We start from the raw sequence: 19,947 nt of genomic DNA on the forward strand, positions 1-19,947 counted from the left end.
AATGGAAATCTAGAAATTGGGCAAAGGGTAAATATGTGTAACATGTTGTTATATATTGGCAAACTTCCCTCCAAATTGATTGTACCATTTTACATTCCCACCAGCAGTTTACAAGGGTTCTTGTTTCCTCACAGCTACATCAATAAGATTTGTTATCAAACGTTTGAAATTTTGCTTAACTAATAGGTAGAAAAATAACTTAAATTTTAACTTTAAGGAAATAAATTTTGAAGAATATGGAAAAATAATTGAGTAAATTAGAGAAAATTGTAAGTTTCATTGAGGCTTTGGAGTTAATAGTTTAGATTATTAGCAGCTGGCGATGTTTGATACTTTGTTTTCTCTACTTGAGAGGTTCTTTCCATCTTTATTTTAGACAGATCCATCTCATCTTTCAAGGTCCCACTATGATCCCTCAAGCAGCATAAATTATTATTTCCTATATGTATCTATTCCAATTTTATCAACAGATAAGTTAATTTTTGTATATACTATGCTGTACTTGCTTTTACATGTTTTCTTCCCCCAATGTACCTGTAACTCTTTGAAAATGGAAGCTGCACAAGTATTTCTGTTTTATATGACATGAGCATTCCTGAAAAACATATTCTGAAAAACTCTGTACTGAAAATACTATGGGAAAATAGGGTTAGGGCAGACCACCCCGAATATATGCAAATCTGAAGCCAGAGAATTAACAGAAACACAGATGGTACTTAGAGAGACAACATAGACGGCTCAGACATGCAGTCTGGAGATAGCAGAGGTTGCCAGAGTAAGTATTAAACATGCATAGTAACAGTAGAATGAAAATGTTAATAATGGCTTATTTAGTAAATGGGTATGTGGTGCTGAGATAATGCAGAGGATGTGATGCTCTGAACCAGATGGAGCAGCCTTTATCTGGTCATGAGAGTCAGTGACACTTTACTGGAGCCAAAAGCTGCACAAAACAAGGGATGCTTCTCTTTGTGAATGGAACCTCAAGTACAGGCATACTTCTGAAATTTCTTTAAAACAGCTAAGAAGTGCCAAGGTCTTATGATATTTACTTCCGTGTTGAAAGTTATCACTTTATCTATTCTCGTTTGCTTTGCCTAATACAAACTTTATATTTTAATGAAATTATTCTCCAATTTTTCAATAGTGTATGAAAGATGAATAAATGAATGGATAATCCAATTGAGAAATGCTGGTGACTTGGAATAGAGAGTAACTTATCAAATATCAGTAGAAATTAATTTTAAATAATTTTTAGAGGAAGAATTGATAGGACTTGATGGTAGATTGCATGTGCTCAAGAGAGAGGACTTGATTCTAGAGCAAAACCAATTCCTGTAGTAGAGTGTAGGTGTTCTGAAAGTCTGGAGGAGATCCATAAAAGAGGTATGAAAGAGACTTTTTTTTAGAAAGGTCAAGCCTTTTCCTTCACATCCCTGTTATGAATCTCTTTTTATCATTTGGGGAAACATCTTCCCAAAGTTGGACTAACTAACCTTGCCTTGGGGCCAGCCACTTTCATCAGGTTATCCCAGAACTGGATATAGAGCCAAGGACTCAAGTGCAAGCTAATTATTAAGGAGAAACCATTAAATGAATGACCAAAGTAGAGTTGGAATGGAGGAGAAGCTAAGCAACAATACAATTAATTCAGCTTGATCCAGCAGGAAACTCCAGAGCATAAATAAAGCTTAGTTTGTTCTGCTTAATTCATAAGAAGTAGGCTTTTGTATTTCCCTTTCACTCATCCACTGGCTATTGGCAGACTGTGGGGTAGAGAAGAAGGGGAATTAAAACTCCCAGGCACCACTGTCTCCCAGTGCCCTAGGCCATTCTTCTGAAGTTCTCAGGTCCAAGCTATTAGAAGTAAACCTTGCAGAAACTGACAAAGGATGCTCAGAGCTAGTCAAAATGACTGAGGAGGATTGAGGAAAAACTTCAGTAGTCTCAACTACAGTCTGCCCTTCAGAAGTGCTTTTCATCATTGGAGTGTTTGAGTCAAGGAAAACCTCCAAGTCTTTAATCAGAACATTAAAAAGTGGACATTGAAAAAAATAACTGCTGAAACTCTAAATCTAGAGCTCAGTTCAACATACAGCAATCTCTCCAAGTTCAACATCTACCCAGCAGTGTGAGTTCTGATAATTTATTTTTCCAGAGGAGTATTTGAATCAAACACACAAATCCAAAAGCATTGATCATCAGAAACAACAAAGGAGTTAAACACAGAAGTATGAAATAAATACTTTCTTTTTAATGCATAAAGGCATCTTTGTTTTTCACAATGGACTCAGAACCACAAATCATTATATAGGGCAATGATAGTACCTTTACTTCATCTCCCATTTATACAGGGGCCCCTTTGAGATTGCCGGGACTGAGAAAATAGCTCGAGATGATTAATTTATATTTGAAAGGCTTTTGTTTTAGGCAAAGACATGGCTGAAACTTTGGGATTGCTGCTCTATTTAAGTTTATTAAATTGTAATCCAAGTCAATTACGTCCACACAAATGGGAAATGGTGGTACTGTTTTAGCAGCTACATCATTTTCTTCCAATTACATATCCATTACAGTTGTAATTTCACATTTTTATATAATTCTTTAATATTTGTCTTCCCACTTAAACTGTATGTTCTACAAGGCCAGGAACAATGTTTATAAAATTTCCTACTGAAACTTTAGTGCCTGGATCATGTTAGGTATCCAAGAATTATTTGTTAAATGAATGAATGGACATTCAAGTGGATCTTGTGCATTTGCTCATTGGCCATTGGAGCCCGTAATACAATTGTTCCTCTTCCAAATGCAAGTATGCAGCATTTGAGAAGAGAAAGGGTGAGAGGAAGAATAGCAGACAGAGGTCATGTAGCTATTTCTATTCTCTCACTACTTTTGGTTATAATCCCAAGTAAATATGGGAACAGGAATTTATATTATATACTAAACAAAGAGAAAAGTTTGAAGAATTATTCTCAATGGGAAGAATAGGAAGGGAGAAGAAATGGGTAGGAAATATCAGAAAGGGAGACAGAACATGAAGACTCCTAACTCTGGGAAATGAACTAGGGATGGTGGAAGGGGAGGAGGGCGGGGGGTGGGGGTGAATGGGTGATGGGCACTGAGGGTGGCACTTGACGGGATGAGCACTGGGTGTTATTCTGTATGTTGGCAAATTGAACACCAATAAAAAATAAATTTATTATTAAAAAAATAAACATGCAATAAAATTCCTGTTTCAGAAGCTCTATAAGAAATGTTCAGATGTACATTAGAATCAGCTTGGAGAAATTTTATCTCAAAGCATAGACAAGCATAGACATCATCTTACTCCCTCAACATCAATTCTTATTCCAGAAGGGTTAGCATTCTGAGACTGTTAGTCAGATTTTCTTCTTTTCATCATAACCAGGAGTTATTAGTTCCCCAACCAACAGCATCCCCAACCAATTGCTTGTGGTTTTCATTAATATTCTTCAGTTGGCTTAGACAATAATTAATGAGTTCTCCTCTCCATGCCTGAAAACTTCTGAGCCCAGGCTAGAAACACTCCCAAAGAACCAACCCAATGAGAATCAAAAGGGAGGGGAGATGTAAAAGGATACTGACATGATACAAGTGAAATCACTGACTTAAAGAGATGCTTGCACTTCCAAGTTCATTGTAGCATTTTTCACAACAGCCAAGACATGGGAACAACCTAAGTGTCCATTTATAGATGAATAGATAAAGAAAATGTGGCATTTGTATAGATACATACAATGAGATATTAATCAGCCATAACAAAGAAGGAAATACTGCCATTTTGACGACATGGATGGACCTCAAGGCATTATGCTAAGTGAAATAAGTCAGACAGTTATTTGTCAGAAAGACAAATACTGTTTGATCTCACTTATTTGTGGACTCTCACTTCATATGTGGAATCAAAGAAAAGGAGAGTGGAATAGTGGATATTGCGGGCTGGGGTAGAGTAATATTCGTCAGAGGGTACAAACTCAGTTATAAGATGAATAAGTTCTGAGGATCAAATGTACAACATAGTGACTATCATTAACAATATTGTATTATATACTTTAAAATTGCTAAAAGAGTAGATTTTAAGTGTTTTCACCACACACATATACAAAAAGGTAATTATGTGCAGTAATAGACATGTTAACTATTGTGCTAATTAGTTGAATATAAATACATGTATCGAATCATCACATTACACACCTTAAATTTACACAATGTTAGATGTCAATTTTGTCTCAATAAAGCTGAGGGAAAAAAGAATGCTAGCATGTTCTTCTAATCCCTCTCTGGTGCAAACCTTGGAGAATAGACAGACTGCTAAGGTTTTTTTTTTTTTTCCCTTTGCTCTTGTAGCCTCATGAGTGCAGGAAAAGTTGGAGCTGCAGCAAAGATCTCCTCCATTTATGAGACTGCAGAATCTTTATGAATTTCTGCACTTTTAGGAATTCCTCAAAACTCACACCTGTCAGAAAGTGAACTTACGACTTGACTTGAGGAAGAGGAAGCATTGGGAGAATCATTCCCTTACAGTAAACAGCAGGGACCAGAAATAGTCCTGAGACTCAGCCTGGAATCCTCTAGAGTGATTGACACTCCTCTAGAGTGATTGCCCAGCTCAGAGCTCCTTTACAGGGACTGACTCAGCCACAGTTTAGGTTTTACCCGGAGTGTCTGGCACAACCCTGGACAAAGCTTCTTTGAGAATGTGACAAGGTGGAAACCCAGAGTTCACCAGCAATGAGGACTGAGAGTACCTTTGAAATGACTGGCACAGATACATTCAGGGCTTTTATGAAAGGATTTGCACAGAAATAGTCATATTTTAGAACTCCCCTGGTTTCGCTCATTTGGACAGAGTGTCAGGGTACTCTAGAGCAGCTAACACAGACCAGGGATTCTCTGGAATGTGATACAAATATCACTCACAGGAGGTAAGTAAAGAGCAAAGTGGACAGAGCACAGATGTGAACTCATTTGTAAAGAGGATGATGGCTTATTACCATGAAAACATGTTTTCTCTGACACATTTCTAGGAAATAAGAAGGGATATCAGAGGTCTCAAACAAAAAAAAAACATGTAGTTTTATAAGACTTGACAAATTAACTAATCTGGGAAAGGATGAAAACAATGGTAATGTATGTACTGGGCTTTAGAATATTTGAAGCATTTACATATGTATTATCTCATTTCACATGATTTGGGCACCATATAGTAGTCATTTTATAGTTGAGAAAAACCGTAATTCAGAAAATATGTCAGTAGCTCTGTTTCTCACAGCTAAAAAATAATCAGTACTTTTAACTCTGATTTTATGACTGAAGTCTTTGCCTTATAACTATGTGGCCTGAAACTATTATTTATCTGAGAGTATAACAAAGTTTTCTATTTATTTATTTATTTATTTATTTATTTATTTATTTATTTATTTAAGAGAGAGAGAGCGAGAGAAGAATGAGGAGGGGCAGACGGAGAAGGGGACAATCTTAAGCAGACTGACTACTGAGCAGGGAGCCCAAGACCAAACTCCATCCCACAATCCTGAAATCACCACTAGAGCTGAAATCAAAGAGTTAGAAGCTCAACACATTGTGCCACCTAGACACCCCCCGCCCGCCTCCCCCCAGTTTCACAAAGTTTTATTAAGTATGTTACCTAGTTCTTTCTTGTTCAAACAGTGCATGGAATCTCTAAGATGTTACCTCAGAAAGGAGATACTCTGGGTAGTAGTGTAGCTGACCAGACTACCTCAGCTAAGTTTCTGCATAAGTTCCCTTTCCATAGGATTCTCTCCTACTCTGATGGCTGCAAACACAACTCCATTTATCTGAGGCTCTGTGCTTGCAAGACCAGTAGTAAAAAAGCAGCTGGATTATATTCATCTATAACATCCTGATAACTACAATTGCATGCATGCAGCTACAGGAAGATCAGTTCTTCAGAATATCATCCTAGCAACATCCCCTCCACCATCTTTTCCTTGCTTAGGAGAGGAAAACATATCAAAATTAAAAAAACATTATTTATATTTATATTCCCCAAATGAATGAGACCTTATAATGTTTGTCCTTCTCCGATTGACTTTTTTCACTCAGCATAATACCCTCCAGTTTCATCCACATTGAAGCAAATGGTGGGTATTTGTCATTTCTAATGGCTTAGTAATAATAGTGAAAGGGAATAGAAGAGAAGGGAGAAGAAATGGATAGGAAATATCAGAAAGGGAGACAGAACATGAAGACTCCTAACTCTGGGAAACGAACTAGGGGTGGTGGAAGGGGAGGAGGGCGGGGGGTGGGGGTGAATGGGTGATGGGCACTCAGGGGGGCACTTGACGGGATGAACACTGTGTGTTATTCTGTATGTTGGCAAATTGAACACCAATAAAAAATAAATTTATTATTAAAAAGACAAAATTAAAAAACCAAAGGGAAAGGTGAAAGATGGAAGAAAAAAACAAGAAAGGCTAGAACAAAGATGGCAATATAAAGGGATGGTTGGAGAAGGATCAAGACAGATGATGGAAAATATGGAATTACAACTGTGGGAGGGGGGCAAGTTGTTTTTTGTGTAGCCCTAGGACCCTAAGAAGCATGAAGGGGCAGTTTCAGGGGACAGGAGAAAAGTGAAGCCAAATAAGTGGGAATCTGAGCCTCTGCCCATCCCTTTATTCATCTTCATTGGACTTAGTGTGGAGACTCTCTGCAGGATGTGGTTTGAAAGAAAAGGGAAAGTCATCTCTGCTTCCTTAGCTGAGATGACTTTGATAACATCTGAACTTTCTGCCCAAGAATCTTTTCTGTCCCTTCGACATGGATGGAACTGGAGGGTATTATGCTGAGTGAAATAAGTCAATCGGAGAAGGACAAACATTATATGGTTTCATTCATTTGGGGAATATAAAAAATAGTGAAAGGGAATAAAGGGGAAAGGAGAAAAAATAAGTGGGAAACATCAGAAACGGAGACATAACATGAAAGACTCCTAACTCTGGGAAACGAACTAGGGGTGGTGGAAGGGAAGTGGGCGGGGGGAGGCGGTGGTGACTTGGTGACCGGCACTGAGATGGGCACTTGACGAGGTGAGCACTGGGTGTTATTATATATGTTGGCAAATTGAACACCACAAAAAATAAATTTATTTAAAAAAAAAGAATCTTTTCTGTCCTAGACTTTTGTTACATGGCGTTCCTCTAGTTTCAACTATCATGGGTCTCAGCTACACTTTATTGGATTCTTTTCTATCTACTGCTTTACCAAAAGGTTTGGTTTAGAGTCTTTTTGAAACTATAAAAACTATAATAATATTGATGATAATGACAATCACAAGAATTTAAATTTGTGCCATGTTTTACAATTGTACATTTATTTCCACATCTCTTAGCAGATGATAATTTAAAACATTTGTTTGTTGGTAGAGACAATGTTTAACTTTTTTAACAAACACTTAAAAAATAATAGTGATGACTCCATCATGGATTCACTAAGAATTTCATGAATAAGAACTTCATTACTTTTTAAAGATAAATATTAGCATGTTAAGTCAATTAACTGATGTTGTTAAGATAAATGTTAGTAATTCAACAAACATTTATTGTTACTTCATAAGCAGCAGGCAATATAATATGGATAGAATGATGTATATCATTTGGTTTGTGTCTTCAAGGAATACACAATTTGTAGGAGAGGACAAATATAAAAATAACTATGATAAAACCATTATTACAATAAGGATATTTTAAAATGCTATGAGGAATAGGGCACGTGGGAGGCTCAGTCAGTTAAGCTTCTGACTCGATTGTGTCCCAGGTCATGATGTCAGGGTTCTGAGACAATGCTTGTGTTAAGCCTGGCATTGAGCTCCTTGCTGAGCATGGAATGGAGATGGCTTAAGATTCTCTTTCTCTCTTCCCCTCTATCCCTCACCCACTAGCATGCACTTTCTCTCTCTCTCTTAAAAAATATGCTATGGGGAACACAATGGAGAAAGTAACCTAACCTGATTGGGGTTGGAGATAGAAAAAGCTTCACAAGGAAGTTGACATTAGATCTTAGATAAAAGAATGAGCATTTGATATGGTTTATCGGCCTTTCACTAAGGCATTTAATGAACACTTTCCTGAGATATTTGTTATTACATTAAGGTATATTCCATGTAATAGTACATATAACTGTTTATTGATACACAACCCAGGTCTCAAATGATTTAAAGTCACAGATAAAAAAAATAGATCACTTTGCTAAATAGCTCAACAAATTAGAGATTAAAAAATTGATGCCAACTCATTTTGGGATATGACTTAAGTGATCTGCCCCAGAGTTGAGGCTCTGTCCTAGGAAACATTGATTAAATATTTGAGGGGAATGGACATCTGTGGCATAGTGAGTGACAGAGCTTTTATAACAAAGCTTTTAAAATATCTTCTCAGAACATAGCAAAACACTTAAAATAAATATATATTGGAAGACAAAACTGAATGTACCACCTATAATATGCACAAACGCAAACACACATACATTAGAGGTTTTACTTAACTGTAAGCTTAACTATATAGACCGTTTAGCATCATCAAACTGCTGTAAAAATAAAACCTTAGGCTACATCAATTACCAAGCACTTGGAGTTAAGCATTCTGCTAGTTGCAAAAGATACAATAATGACTGAATAGGTTTTCTTCCTGGCATCTACTAAAATCATCGTGAATGTGGGCTGCTTGAGGTTAGGACATATTCAGGTCTCTTCCTCAGGGATCATTGGTAACTGCTGGTTCACTTTCCTTGATTTTCCCTTTCCTGCCCTTTCATTTTGCAGAAATCATATGATGGCTGACCTCACCACCTTTCATTGTGCATTGAGAACCCTCTCTTCAGAAATGTTTGACCTGGCTTCTTTTTTAGTACCAATGACTGGTGAAGAAAGAGAGTAGGAGTCCATAAATGAAGATGTGATACTGAACATTATCTATAGAGCAAAGAAAAGTCAAGGGATGATGTATAGATATATATGATGTGCCTCATTTCAGTCTGAAAAAAAATAGGTTAGTATTCTTCCCAAAAATTGTGAATACCATAGACCAGCGGGTTTTTGTTTGTTTGTTTTGTTCTTGTTTTTTGTTTTACATTTTGGAAGGTACAGCTTCTGATTTGCAACAACTAGAATAAAAAGGTGGAGAATGAGTCCATAGGGGCTTTTCTTTCCCATTGTGTATTAGAGGTCTAAATATCATATGGAGCCTTCTGCCTTCCTGGAACATGAATGTCCAGTGAAATCCTGGGCAGAAGAATGACGTGGGAGAAACTGGACGATTGTCAGTGAGTTTGTTCCTGTGAGCTTTTTAACTTTGTCCTTTGAGCTCCACGCTCTGCTCTTTCTCTTTTTTTTTTTTTTTTTTTGACTATTTACTTGGTTACTCTAATGGGCAATGTTATCATCCTGGTCACTACAGCTGACTCCGCTCTACAAAATCCTATGTACTGCTTCCTCAGGAACTTGTCCTTCTTGGAGATAGGCTTCAACTTAGTCATTGTGCCCAAGATGCTGGATACTCTGATCATCCAGGACTGCAACCATCTCCTTCCTTGGCTGTGCCACTCAGATGTATTTCTTCTTCTTCGTTGGGGCTGCTGAGTGCTGTCTCCTGGCCACTATGGCATATGACCGCTATGTGGCCATCTGTGACCCTTTGCGTTACCCAGTCATTATGAATCAGCAGAGCCTGTGCCCAGCTAGCAGCTGCCTCTTGGTTCTCAGGATTTCCAGTGGCCACTGTGCAAACCACATGGATTTTTAGCTTCCCTTTTTGTGGCCCCAACAGAGTGAACCACTTTTTCTGTGACAGCCCCCCTGTCATTGCACTGGTCTGTGCTGATACCTCTCTGTTTGAACTGGAGGCTCTGACAGCCACTGTCCTATTTATCCTCTTCCCATTCTTGCTGATCCTGGGGTCCTATGTCCGCATCCTCTCCACTATCTTCAGGATGCCCTCAGCTGAGGGAAAACGTAAGGCCTTCTCTACCTGTTCCTCCCACCTCCTGGTTGTCTCCCTCTTCTACAGCACCGCCATCCTCACATACTTCCGACCCCGATCGAGTACCTCTCCTGAGAGCAAGAAACTGCTATCCCTCTCCTACACCGTGGTGACTCCCATGTTGAACCCCATCATTTACAGCTTAAGGAATAGTGAAGTGAAGGCTGCACTGAGGCGAGTCCTCCACAGGACCCTGGGCCCTCAGAAAATCTGATGAGTGAGATGCAAACCTAAGGGATGAAATGCAAGGACAAAGGAAAGAAAAAATAACTCCTCCCATGGGTTTTGGTCCCTACTTATTCTAAGAGCATGATATACCCACTAGGATTTTGGACTTAGTAGGGTCTGTTTCTGAATGAAAGAACATGAGTGATAAAGGAGAACTTCTGTAGGCCCAGGATTCTGTGGGACCGATGTATCTGAGGATGCTGCTAGATTACACAGATTGGGAAAGTTTACAATTGTTGTAGTAACAACACTACAGCTCACCATTCTTTACTTTATTTTAACTTTTCTTGAACTTCTTCATCCATATCTTTTTATGATCTCCTCCTTTATACTTTCTACTTGTCCAAAATCTGTGGCTGCAACTTTCCAGGATCTTTCTCCTTTCAAAGTAAAGTTTTGATGATGGCGAAAATAAATAGCAGAGTTTTGTTTCATTCTTCACTCATTTTTTTGGAACTCAAAATTTCAACACATTTTGACACAGTGCTGAATATAATAGGTGATTTCTTTCCCTGTAGAATATATATTCTAGTGAAGAAGAGAAATAATAAAGCAATACTTAAAAACTTTCACTGGCTTATAAAGTACCCATGTACTATTAGGTTGGCAAACGATAACTTCTTCCTCTGCTACTATAATTGGTCTGTACCTCATATGGAGAATGACTACTCCACATGGAGACTGCCTCAATCTCAAATTAGTCACGTTGGATCTGAGAGTTGTTTGACAGAAGGAGTGTCCTAAGTTAAGTGGACAAAAATATAGGAAATGGCTGTAAATAATCCAAGATTCTTTGTTTACTAGATTTTTATGTAATCATATTGTGACTAGATGATATCAACTGTTCTTATAATTTTGTCTATTACTCAACCAGTGTAGTAGCCCATCTTTAGAATTTTGTCCAGTGAATATAGACCAACTCTGGACTCTTGAAAAAATAGCAGACTTGGGATGTGGGCACCATAGCTTTGTGTAAACTATTCATAAGAATTTATTGATAATTAACAGAGTAAAATCACATCTACTGCATAGGCATGTTTTCTCCACAAACTCTATAAATAACTCTCTGTGTACCATAGAGGTATCAAGCCAGTTCAGTCTCCCACACTGTGTATCCTTCAGCTCTCCTGTACCAAGGACCTAGAAAGGCAGCACATTCTAATTATCACTATAAGAATTTGCATATTAAAAGATAGATCATGAGGTTCTGTTTCAATGAAGGCAATCACACAACTAACTGTATTGGCACCATTAAACATTTATAATCTCCAATTTTAGCCAAACTTTAATCACTCCTTCACATTCATTTTACTTGTCCTTATGTGGTAGGCAGAATAATGGTTCCCTAAATATGTCCATGTCCTAACCACAGGACCTATAAATATGTTACCTTACACAGGAAAGAGGACTTTGTAGACAGAATTAAAATAAGTATCTTCAGATGGGGAGGTTATCCTTGATTGTTTTTTAATATAGTAATAGGTAATCAGAAAGTAGGTACAGAATGAACCTGAAATATTTATTTCTGTAGCTTTCTTGCCTCTACACACCTAAGTCCACAACTACTGTCTTCTGCTTTCTATATAGACCTACCCTCTCCAAGTCCTAGTTGTCCTTCAGGCCCAGGCTTAGTATCAGCATTTTCCTCACTCTTGCTAGCCCTGGAATGTCACTATTTGTTCTTAGTTTCCAAAATACAGTTTTTACTCTTATCTGACAGATAAAATATCCATGTCCCTAATAAGAGTGTGAGAAGGACAGCAGAAACCATATGTACATCTTCATTGTACCCACGCCCTTAACTACCCACTTCAAATACATATACAGAATGCATGTGCCAGTAAACACGCATGTAGCACCTTGCTCACCTAAGTGATTAAGTAATGTTTGTTAATTTATTGATTATTTAATGTTGCAAAGAGATTCAGAAATACAAAAAGATAAAAGAATTAGAGTAGGATCTGGGATAGATTGATAATAATACATAACATGGTAAAAAAAAAAGATAGATTTACAGACTCCAGGGTTTTTGAAATGTAAATGTTTTTTCAGGATTTCCAAACTCTTAGGTGCCAAAAACCAACAAGAAGGAAGCAGACCCTCCTTCTATTGGTCCATGAATTATTATCCTTCTTCTTTTACAAAGGAAGTGTTGGATGAAGGATGGAGGGTAGGTCTCAACAAGGTCCCAGGATGAGGATCTTGCCATATTCCAACCTTGCTGAGGAAAACTACTCAGCAAATCTTATATGCAAGGAGCTAAAGTCTCACAGTCAGTGGCAGATTTCAAGCCTGCATGGGAAATTCCTTGTGGCCACTTTCCTCAGAGCTCCCTTCACATCCTTGTTCCTCAAGCTATAGATAGAGGGATTGAGCATGGGTGTCATCATTGCATAGAACACAGACACCAGTTTTTCCTGTTCTTTGGAAGACTTTGGTATCATGTAAGTGAAAATTGCTGACCCGTAAAAGAGGATGACCACCATGAGGTGGGAACCACAGGTAGAGAATTCCTTGCACCTACCAATGGCTGACTTCATCCTGAACACAGTCACTATGATGTGGCCATAGGATACCAGAATTAGGGATACAGGTATGAGGAGAATCACAACACCCATGAGGAAAATGGCCATCTCTGAAGTGTGGGTGTCTGTGGATGCCAGCATCAACAGTGCAGGGGCCTCACAAAAGAAATGAGCAATGCTATTGCTGCTCTGATAGGGTAGCCTTAGTATAAAAGTGGAATCTACCACAGACACCAAAATGCCACTGGTCCATGATCCTGCAGCCAGCTGAACACACACCCTCCAAGTCATGATTCTAGAGTAATGCAAATGGTTGCAGATGGCCACATATCGATCATAGGACATCACCGCCAGAAAGGCACACTGTGTACCCCCAAAAATGAGGAAGAGTAAAAGCTGAGCTGCACATCATGTGAATGAAATTATCTTTTTCCTGGATAGCAGATGAACCAGCGCCTGAGGAACGATGTTGGTAGAAAAACAGAGGTCAGCCAAAGATAAGTTGCAGAGGAAAAAATACATGGGTGTGTGAAGCCGAGAGTCAGCCTGAACAAGGCGCATGAGAAGCAGATTTGCAAGCACAGTAACCAGGTAGACACCCAGGAATAAAATAAATAGGAGCTTCTGAGTGTGGGGGTCATCAGAGAGTCCCAGGAGGAGGAACTCTGTCACCTTCGTCTGATTTGCTTCTCTCATACTTTGTTGTTTGTGGAAGAAGTCAACATGTTAAACATAGGTCCATAGAACCTCAGATTTGGAGGGCTTTCTTTCTTTTTTAAGATTTCATTCATTTATTAATGAGAGACAAAGAGAGAGAGGCAGAGACATAGACAGAGGCAGAAGCAGGCTCCATGCAGGAGTCCGATGTGGGACTCGATCCCTGGACTCCAGGATCATGCCCTGGGCTGAAGGCAGGCACTCAACCACTGAGCCATCCATGGATTCCTTGGAGGGCTTTTGAATTGCTCTCAATCACTATCAACCATTCCAAAATTCCCCTTTATATAAAAGATGATATGCTGCTTTAGTTGGAGCATTTTCAGTGTTGTAAAACTTCATACTTTTAAGATGGCGCCTTCATTTTTAGTGTCATCTGTAAGTGTAGAGTAGATCAAAAGTATCATCTTCCTTAATCCAAATACCAAACATCTAATAATAAAAAAGATTCAATTAATCTATAAATCATGGTATTTATTTCACTTTATTATCAACTAAAACTCTTGAGTCTTAATGTTGCTTTTGCCACATCTCCTCATTTTATAATGGCATAGTTTTTTTCTATTCTTTGGGCATATGACTGTTGTCTCTTCCATGAAAAGACAGTCACTAAGATATAAGAAATCAAAAAGGGCCTTGGAGAATTGGCAGGTTATTTTCTCCAGCAAAAATGTCAGTTCTTCAGTATACTTTGACTAGTTTTCTGTGTGCAGATTACACAGCACTAATCCACCGCCTCTAGCTCATCGTCTCTCACTGCCTTGCATTATTTGTCTATTATTGCCAGAGATTAAAAACTCTTGAAATCTATATCTTTTTCCTTTTTGTGACCCTTTATAAACATGGTACGGGAAGGTATTTGATCAATTATCATTAACTAAGTCAAATTAAAAAAACAATTGATCATATGGTTTAGTAGAGTTGCTTAAAAAGCCTACCAGATTCTGATGTCACTAAGGAGGCAACATTGGTTGTTTCTGACTTTGTTCTCCCTCACAAGAACAACCAACAACTATTCCAGAATAAAACATCACTGAGAAGCAACCTGCACCACAGAGACCAAGAGAGATGGCATTAGAAAGGTAAAAGAAGTAGCTACATGTTGAATGCATTGTCCTTCCCCCAGACCAGAGCAACACCATGTGGTGAGGTCTGCCCTGAGCCTCCTATTCCTCTAATAGGAAAAGAAAACCCAGGGGAGATGATCTGTACTGCCCCAACATTGTGGGTGCTTTGCAGGAGCCTCTGCTCTGATCCCATACCATAGGGACTGCAGGGGAAATAATGGGGCTCTACCACTGGAATCTGGTTGCGATAGAGAAGGGAGAGAGGCTTGCAACAATCAGTACATAGATCTTGGCAGACCAAATTCATACCTGCTGTGCCCAAGACTAATCCCAACCTGTAGCTTTGCTCATCTGCAGGACTAGCTCAGATGTACTCTGGCCAGGGAACAGATGGAGTGCAGAGTTGCTTGATTCAGATCTTCAAAGGAGTTTTGCTGACCTCAGAGACTGGTTTTCCCAGGCTCAGGCAGGGGGGCGAATCACAACCCTGCATGCTGTGAAGAGTGTCTTCTGGCCCCATCTGACCAGAGGGCTGAGGACAACTCCTGGAAGCAGTAGAGCCCAGCAGAGCTCTAGCTGATAGGTCAGTGGGCAGAGCTGATTGCACCCAGAGCAAAGCCAGTACCAGAGGAACATTCCTGTGCTACATACAGGCAGAGGCAATAATTCATAACCTAGACTGAAGGTAAATCCCAGCCCCTCCCAACTGGATAACCTGCCTGGGAAATTGAGAGTAGCCTGAAGTGACTCAACTCCCTCCTACCCAGGCAAGGAAGCTAAGGCATAGTAGCTCCACCTACTATCAGGAGTGTCTCCTGGCCCCATCTGATTAGAAGGGCTGGTGACAGCTCCTAGAAGCAGTGCATCCCACGGACATTCAAGCTAAGAAGCAGGTGCACAGAACTGAAAGTTTGCAGAGCAAAGCCAGTGGCTCTGTTCCGTCAGGAAACTTGGAGTGTGTCAAGACAAAACAACAAAGAGATTGCCAGCTTTAGAGCTGCTTTCTCACTGTGCTCAGACAACAAATCTTGTGTAGCTCTACTCATCACTGAATACAGCCTTCAGCTTGTGCAACCAAAGAACCTAACCAGAGAACACTGAAAGCTGCCTAGCCCATCCAATGGCCCTATGTATGGTGGCACTAGAGCAGAGAGCACAACTGTAGCATCCCTCATCTGCAGAGCAAAACTGATGACGTCACTTGGCCAGGGAATTCAGTGAACCCTCTGAAGGATGGATTGGGGTCCTTAAATAAGAGCTGTACAGGCTTTGTGTTCTGTCTTGCTGTCCTGCCAGAGGAATAATTTAATTTTAATAATAGTTTCATATATTATTACTAAATATAGTACCCTGTCTTGATCCTCTAATAAGCCTGACCAGAGAATCCAGGCAGCCACGGAGCCCATCCTACAACCTCACTTCGGTATGGAACTAAGACAGATAGATGTCCTACCCAACTGTTCTTGGCCAGTGGCACACCTCCCATCACATAAATAGAATGAAAGAAAAGAATCATATGATCATCTCAATAGGCACAGAAAAAAATAAAGATTTGACCTAATTCATCACCCATTTGTGATAAAAATTCAACATGTCATGCATAGAAGGAACATATCTCAGTATAAAGGCCATATGTGGGGATCTCTGGGTGGCTCAGCAGTTTGGCGCCTGCCTTTGGCCCAGGGTGCAATCCTGGAGTCCCGGAATTGAGTCCCACGTCGGGCTCCCGGCATGGAGCCTGCTTCTCCCTCCTCCTGTGTCTCTGCCTCTCTCGCTCTCTATCATGAATAAATAAATTAAAAAAAAAGAAAGAAAAAAGTTATAAAAAAATAAAGGCCATATGTGATAAGCACACAATTATTGTCATAGTTAACGGCGAACAGTTGAACGCTATTCCTCTAGGATCAAGAACAAGACAAAAGTGCCCACTTTCACCACTGCTAGTCAACATACTATTTGAAGTCCTAACTGGAGTAATCAGGCAAGAAAAATAAATAAAATATATCACAACTGGAAAGGAAGAAGTAAATTGTATTTACATGTGATATGTTTTTATAAATAGCAAATCCTAAAGACTCAATCAAAAGAAGAAAACCTGTTAGATCTAGTTAATGGATTCAGTACAGTTGCAGGATCCAAAATCAACATACAAAATCAGTAGCATTTCTATACACCATCATAACAGTTTCTAAAACACAAATCAATCCCATTTGTAGTAGCATCAAAAACAATAAATACTTTGGAATAAATTTAAGGAGATGTAAGTTCTCTACGATGAAAACTACAAGACATTGATGAAAGAAATCCAAGACACAAAGAAATGGAAAGCTATCTTATGTTCATGTTTAGAAGAATTTTAACATTGTTAGAATGTCAATACCACCAAACGCTGGCTATAGATTCAAAACTATCCTTATCAAGAGTCCAATGGTATTTTTACAAAAGTAAATGAAACACTCCTAAAGTTTATATCGAACCATGAAAAACCACAAATAGCCAAAGAAATCTGAGAAAGAACAAAGTGGGAGGCATCACACTTCCTGGTTTCTAGCTATATTATAAAGCTATAGTCATCAAATTGGCATAAATACAAATAAACCAATGAAACAGAATGGAGAAAGCATAAATAAATTCGAACATATAGAGACAAATAATATCGGACAAGGAACAAAGAATGCTCAACGGAGGAAAGATGGTCTGTTCAATAAATGGTGTTGGCGTAATTGGATAGTCACATGCAATAGACTGAAACCAGACTCATCTTTTATACCACTATAAAAATTAACTTCCAATGGATTAGACTTAAATGTTTCCTGAAACACAACAAATACAAAACAAAAAAATAATTTAAAAAAGTGATTAAACTTGTTACCAGAGGCAGAGGGTGTGGGGAGGAAATTTGGCGGAAGGGGACCAGAAGGTACAACTTCCAGTTATAAGATAGATATATACTAGGGATAGAATATAGAACATGGCTATAGCTAAGACTGCTTTATAGTATATTAGAAAGTTGTTAAGAGAGTACATTCTAAGTTCTCATCAGAAGGAAAATTTTTTTGTTTTTTCCTTTTTTTCTTGTTTCTGTAAGAGAAGATGGATATTAGTTGAGCCTATTATGGTAATGGTAATCATATCATAATATATGTAAATCAGGCCATCATGCTATATTCCTTGAACTTATATAGTGATGTATGTCAATCATTTCTCAATAAAACTGAGTGGGTAGAGGATGGAAGACTGTCATTATGCCTAGAGAGATTTGCAAGACTCTGAGAGTAATAATAAAATTTCGTTCAAAAAGAAGGGAGACAAAATTTAAGGTCTAAAGATTAAGGACCTATGCAAAGTTTAGGCATTTGAGCTTTTATCTGCTTGGTAAAGTTGCCTCAAAATAATGGTTTAAATGCAGCATATAGAATGTATAGGATTACCAAGGAGACCAGTCATACTAACATACAGTTTATTACAATAGTTTTAGGAAGCAGTTATGTATAATGATACATGTGATTCTTTGTTAACACATTAAATTTCAAAATGTTGTGGCAGGCCTAATAACCACCTTGATTGGAAAATTAATTAGCTTAAGGGATATTTTTTTAGATATCTTCAACAACTACAATATGATATAAAAATGCCTGTGATTTCTGTTGGTGATATGATAAAGTCATAGATACTGCTAATGATAGTTTGGCTTGGCTACCAACATTCAAACAAGAAGGATATTTTGAATTCCAGTTAGAGTAAAGAAGAAATAAAAAAGTGGCATTCACAACTTAATTGAAGAGCACTCTGAAGTTCAACTTAAGAAGTCCTAGGCTAGGGGGACCTCGATGGCTCAGTCAGTTAAGCGTCTGCCTTAGCTCATGTCATGATCCAGGGTCATGAGATCCAGCCCCACATCAGGCTCCATGCAGATCAGGGAGCCTGCTTATCCTCTCTTTCCTGTCCCTGCTCTCTTACTAGCTCTTTCTCTCTCTTTCTCAAATAAATAAAATCTGAAAAAAAGAACTCCTAGGCTAAAGAAATGCCCACTTTTCTCCAAAAGACATTGTCACATTCTATGTAATCTGATAATGGAATCTTAGTCACCTGATAGGTCTATGAGTTAAAGTGATGAAAGGTTCCAATTCATTATGAAAGAATGCATGACTAAATAAAATATTAATATAATCAATCATACCTCTGGCCAACCATCATTGATGGTTCTCTTATCTGACCGCAGGTCACCTTTCCAGCCATTTTCACATAGCTAGGACACATTGTATTTTTATATTCCACTGATTTTTGCTGGGAAAAATCCCTTTATTCAGAGATGTGCCCATTACTAGATTTAGTATCAATTTCTTGAACATTCATGACACTTTGAATATTCACTTGGCTTATTTGTGAATCAAATGTCATTGGCCAAGCATGTGTTTGGTACTAGAGATATAGAAAAAAGACCCAGCTACTGAGACCAAAGGATCTCAAGGAAAAACTAAACTATAGTTATGTTTCATCCTCAGTATCAGTGTGGTCCCAAGAACATCATAGATTCAAGGCAAATAATAGTAAAATTAATGAATGTACTGAGTCAAGTGAGTCCATATGACCTAACAATTACTTAAATCAAACTAAAAAAGAATAGTTTCTAAAGAAAAATATAGTCTATTGCTCAAAACCTGACATAAAAATAAATTTTGAGACCACATTCTATTTTAATTTAGGTACTTTGGGAATTACCATCCATCTAGCAGAAGGTATTACCTGGTTAGTTCTTAGAGTATCCCCAAGTCCTTGAGACTTTGCTACTAACCTACCACAGTTCACACCCTATCCAGAGTAGAAATTAATGCATGTTTTGATGACAAGAAATAAAAAATATAAAACTGAACACTTGTTTCAAAGTTTTAAGTGATGCCTATAATCAGTGGCTAACTTAATGAAGGGCAGCTGAGGATTTTGCTGATTTCTATACCTTCAACTGACTAATAACTACAGGTTTTTAAAGATTCCATTTAGGAAATATATTGCCAGGAACACTTTCTTTCCTGACCCCACATGTTTCCCATTCCCCACTCCCATCCACTCCAATACGTATAGACATATACAAGTCAACACATTTGCACACATCTAGAGACTAGATACATTAGTATACCTTCAGCATTGTGTACCTAATTTTATTATAGCTGATAACATTACATTGAAATTATTATATTTTTCCGTGACAGTAAGATTTTCAAGGGCAAGAACTGCATCTGACTCAAATTTAATTCAGCAAATAGAATAAACAGAGACAGAATAAGTGTACAATACACAGTTTTTGAGCTGATTTGACCTGAGCCAGAATACCGAAGACAGAGAGATCAATGTGAATCAGAGATGAGT

General features: G+C 38.3%; 1 protein-coding gene and 1 pseudogene across 1 annotated transcript; one reads left to right on the forward strand and one right to left on the reverse strand.

The window, feature by feature from the left end:
- The first annotated feature begins 8,918 nt into the window (after positions 1–8,918).
- LOC112667947 (olfactory receptor 10A4-like) lies at positions 8,919–10,257 on the forward strand. The gene is given in 4 exon segments (XM_049098964.1): positions 8,919–8,925; positions 9,369–9,565; positions 9,567–9,725; positions 9,727–10,257. Coding segments are annotated over 4 exon segments (894 nt in total).
- Positions 10,258–12,544: 2,287 nt separating this feature from the next.
- Positions 12,545–13,492, reverse strand: LOC112667943 (olfactory receptor 2D2-like; annotated as a pseudogene).
- Positions 13,493–19,947: the final 6,455 nt, after the last annotated feature.

This window comes from Canis lupus, chromosome 21, assembly GCF_003254725.2.
Source record: "Canis lupus dingo isolate Sandy chromosome 21, ASM325472v2, whole genome shotgun sequence".
Classification (NCBI taxonomy): Eukaryota; Metazoa; Chordata; class Mammalia; order Carnivora; family Canidae; genus Canis; species Canis lupus.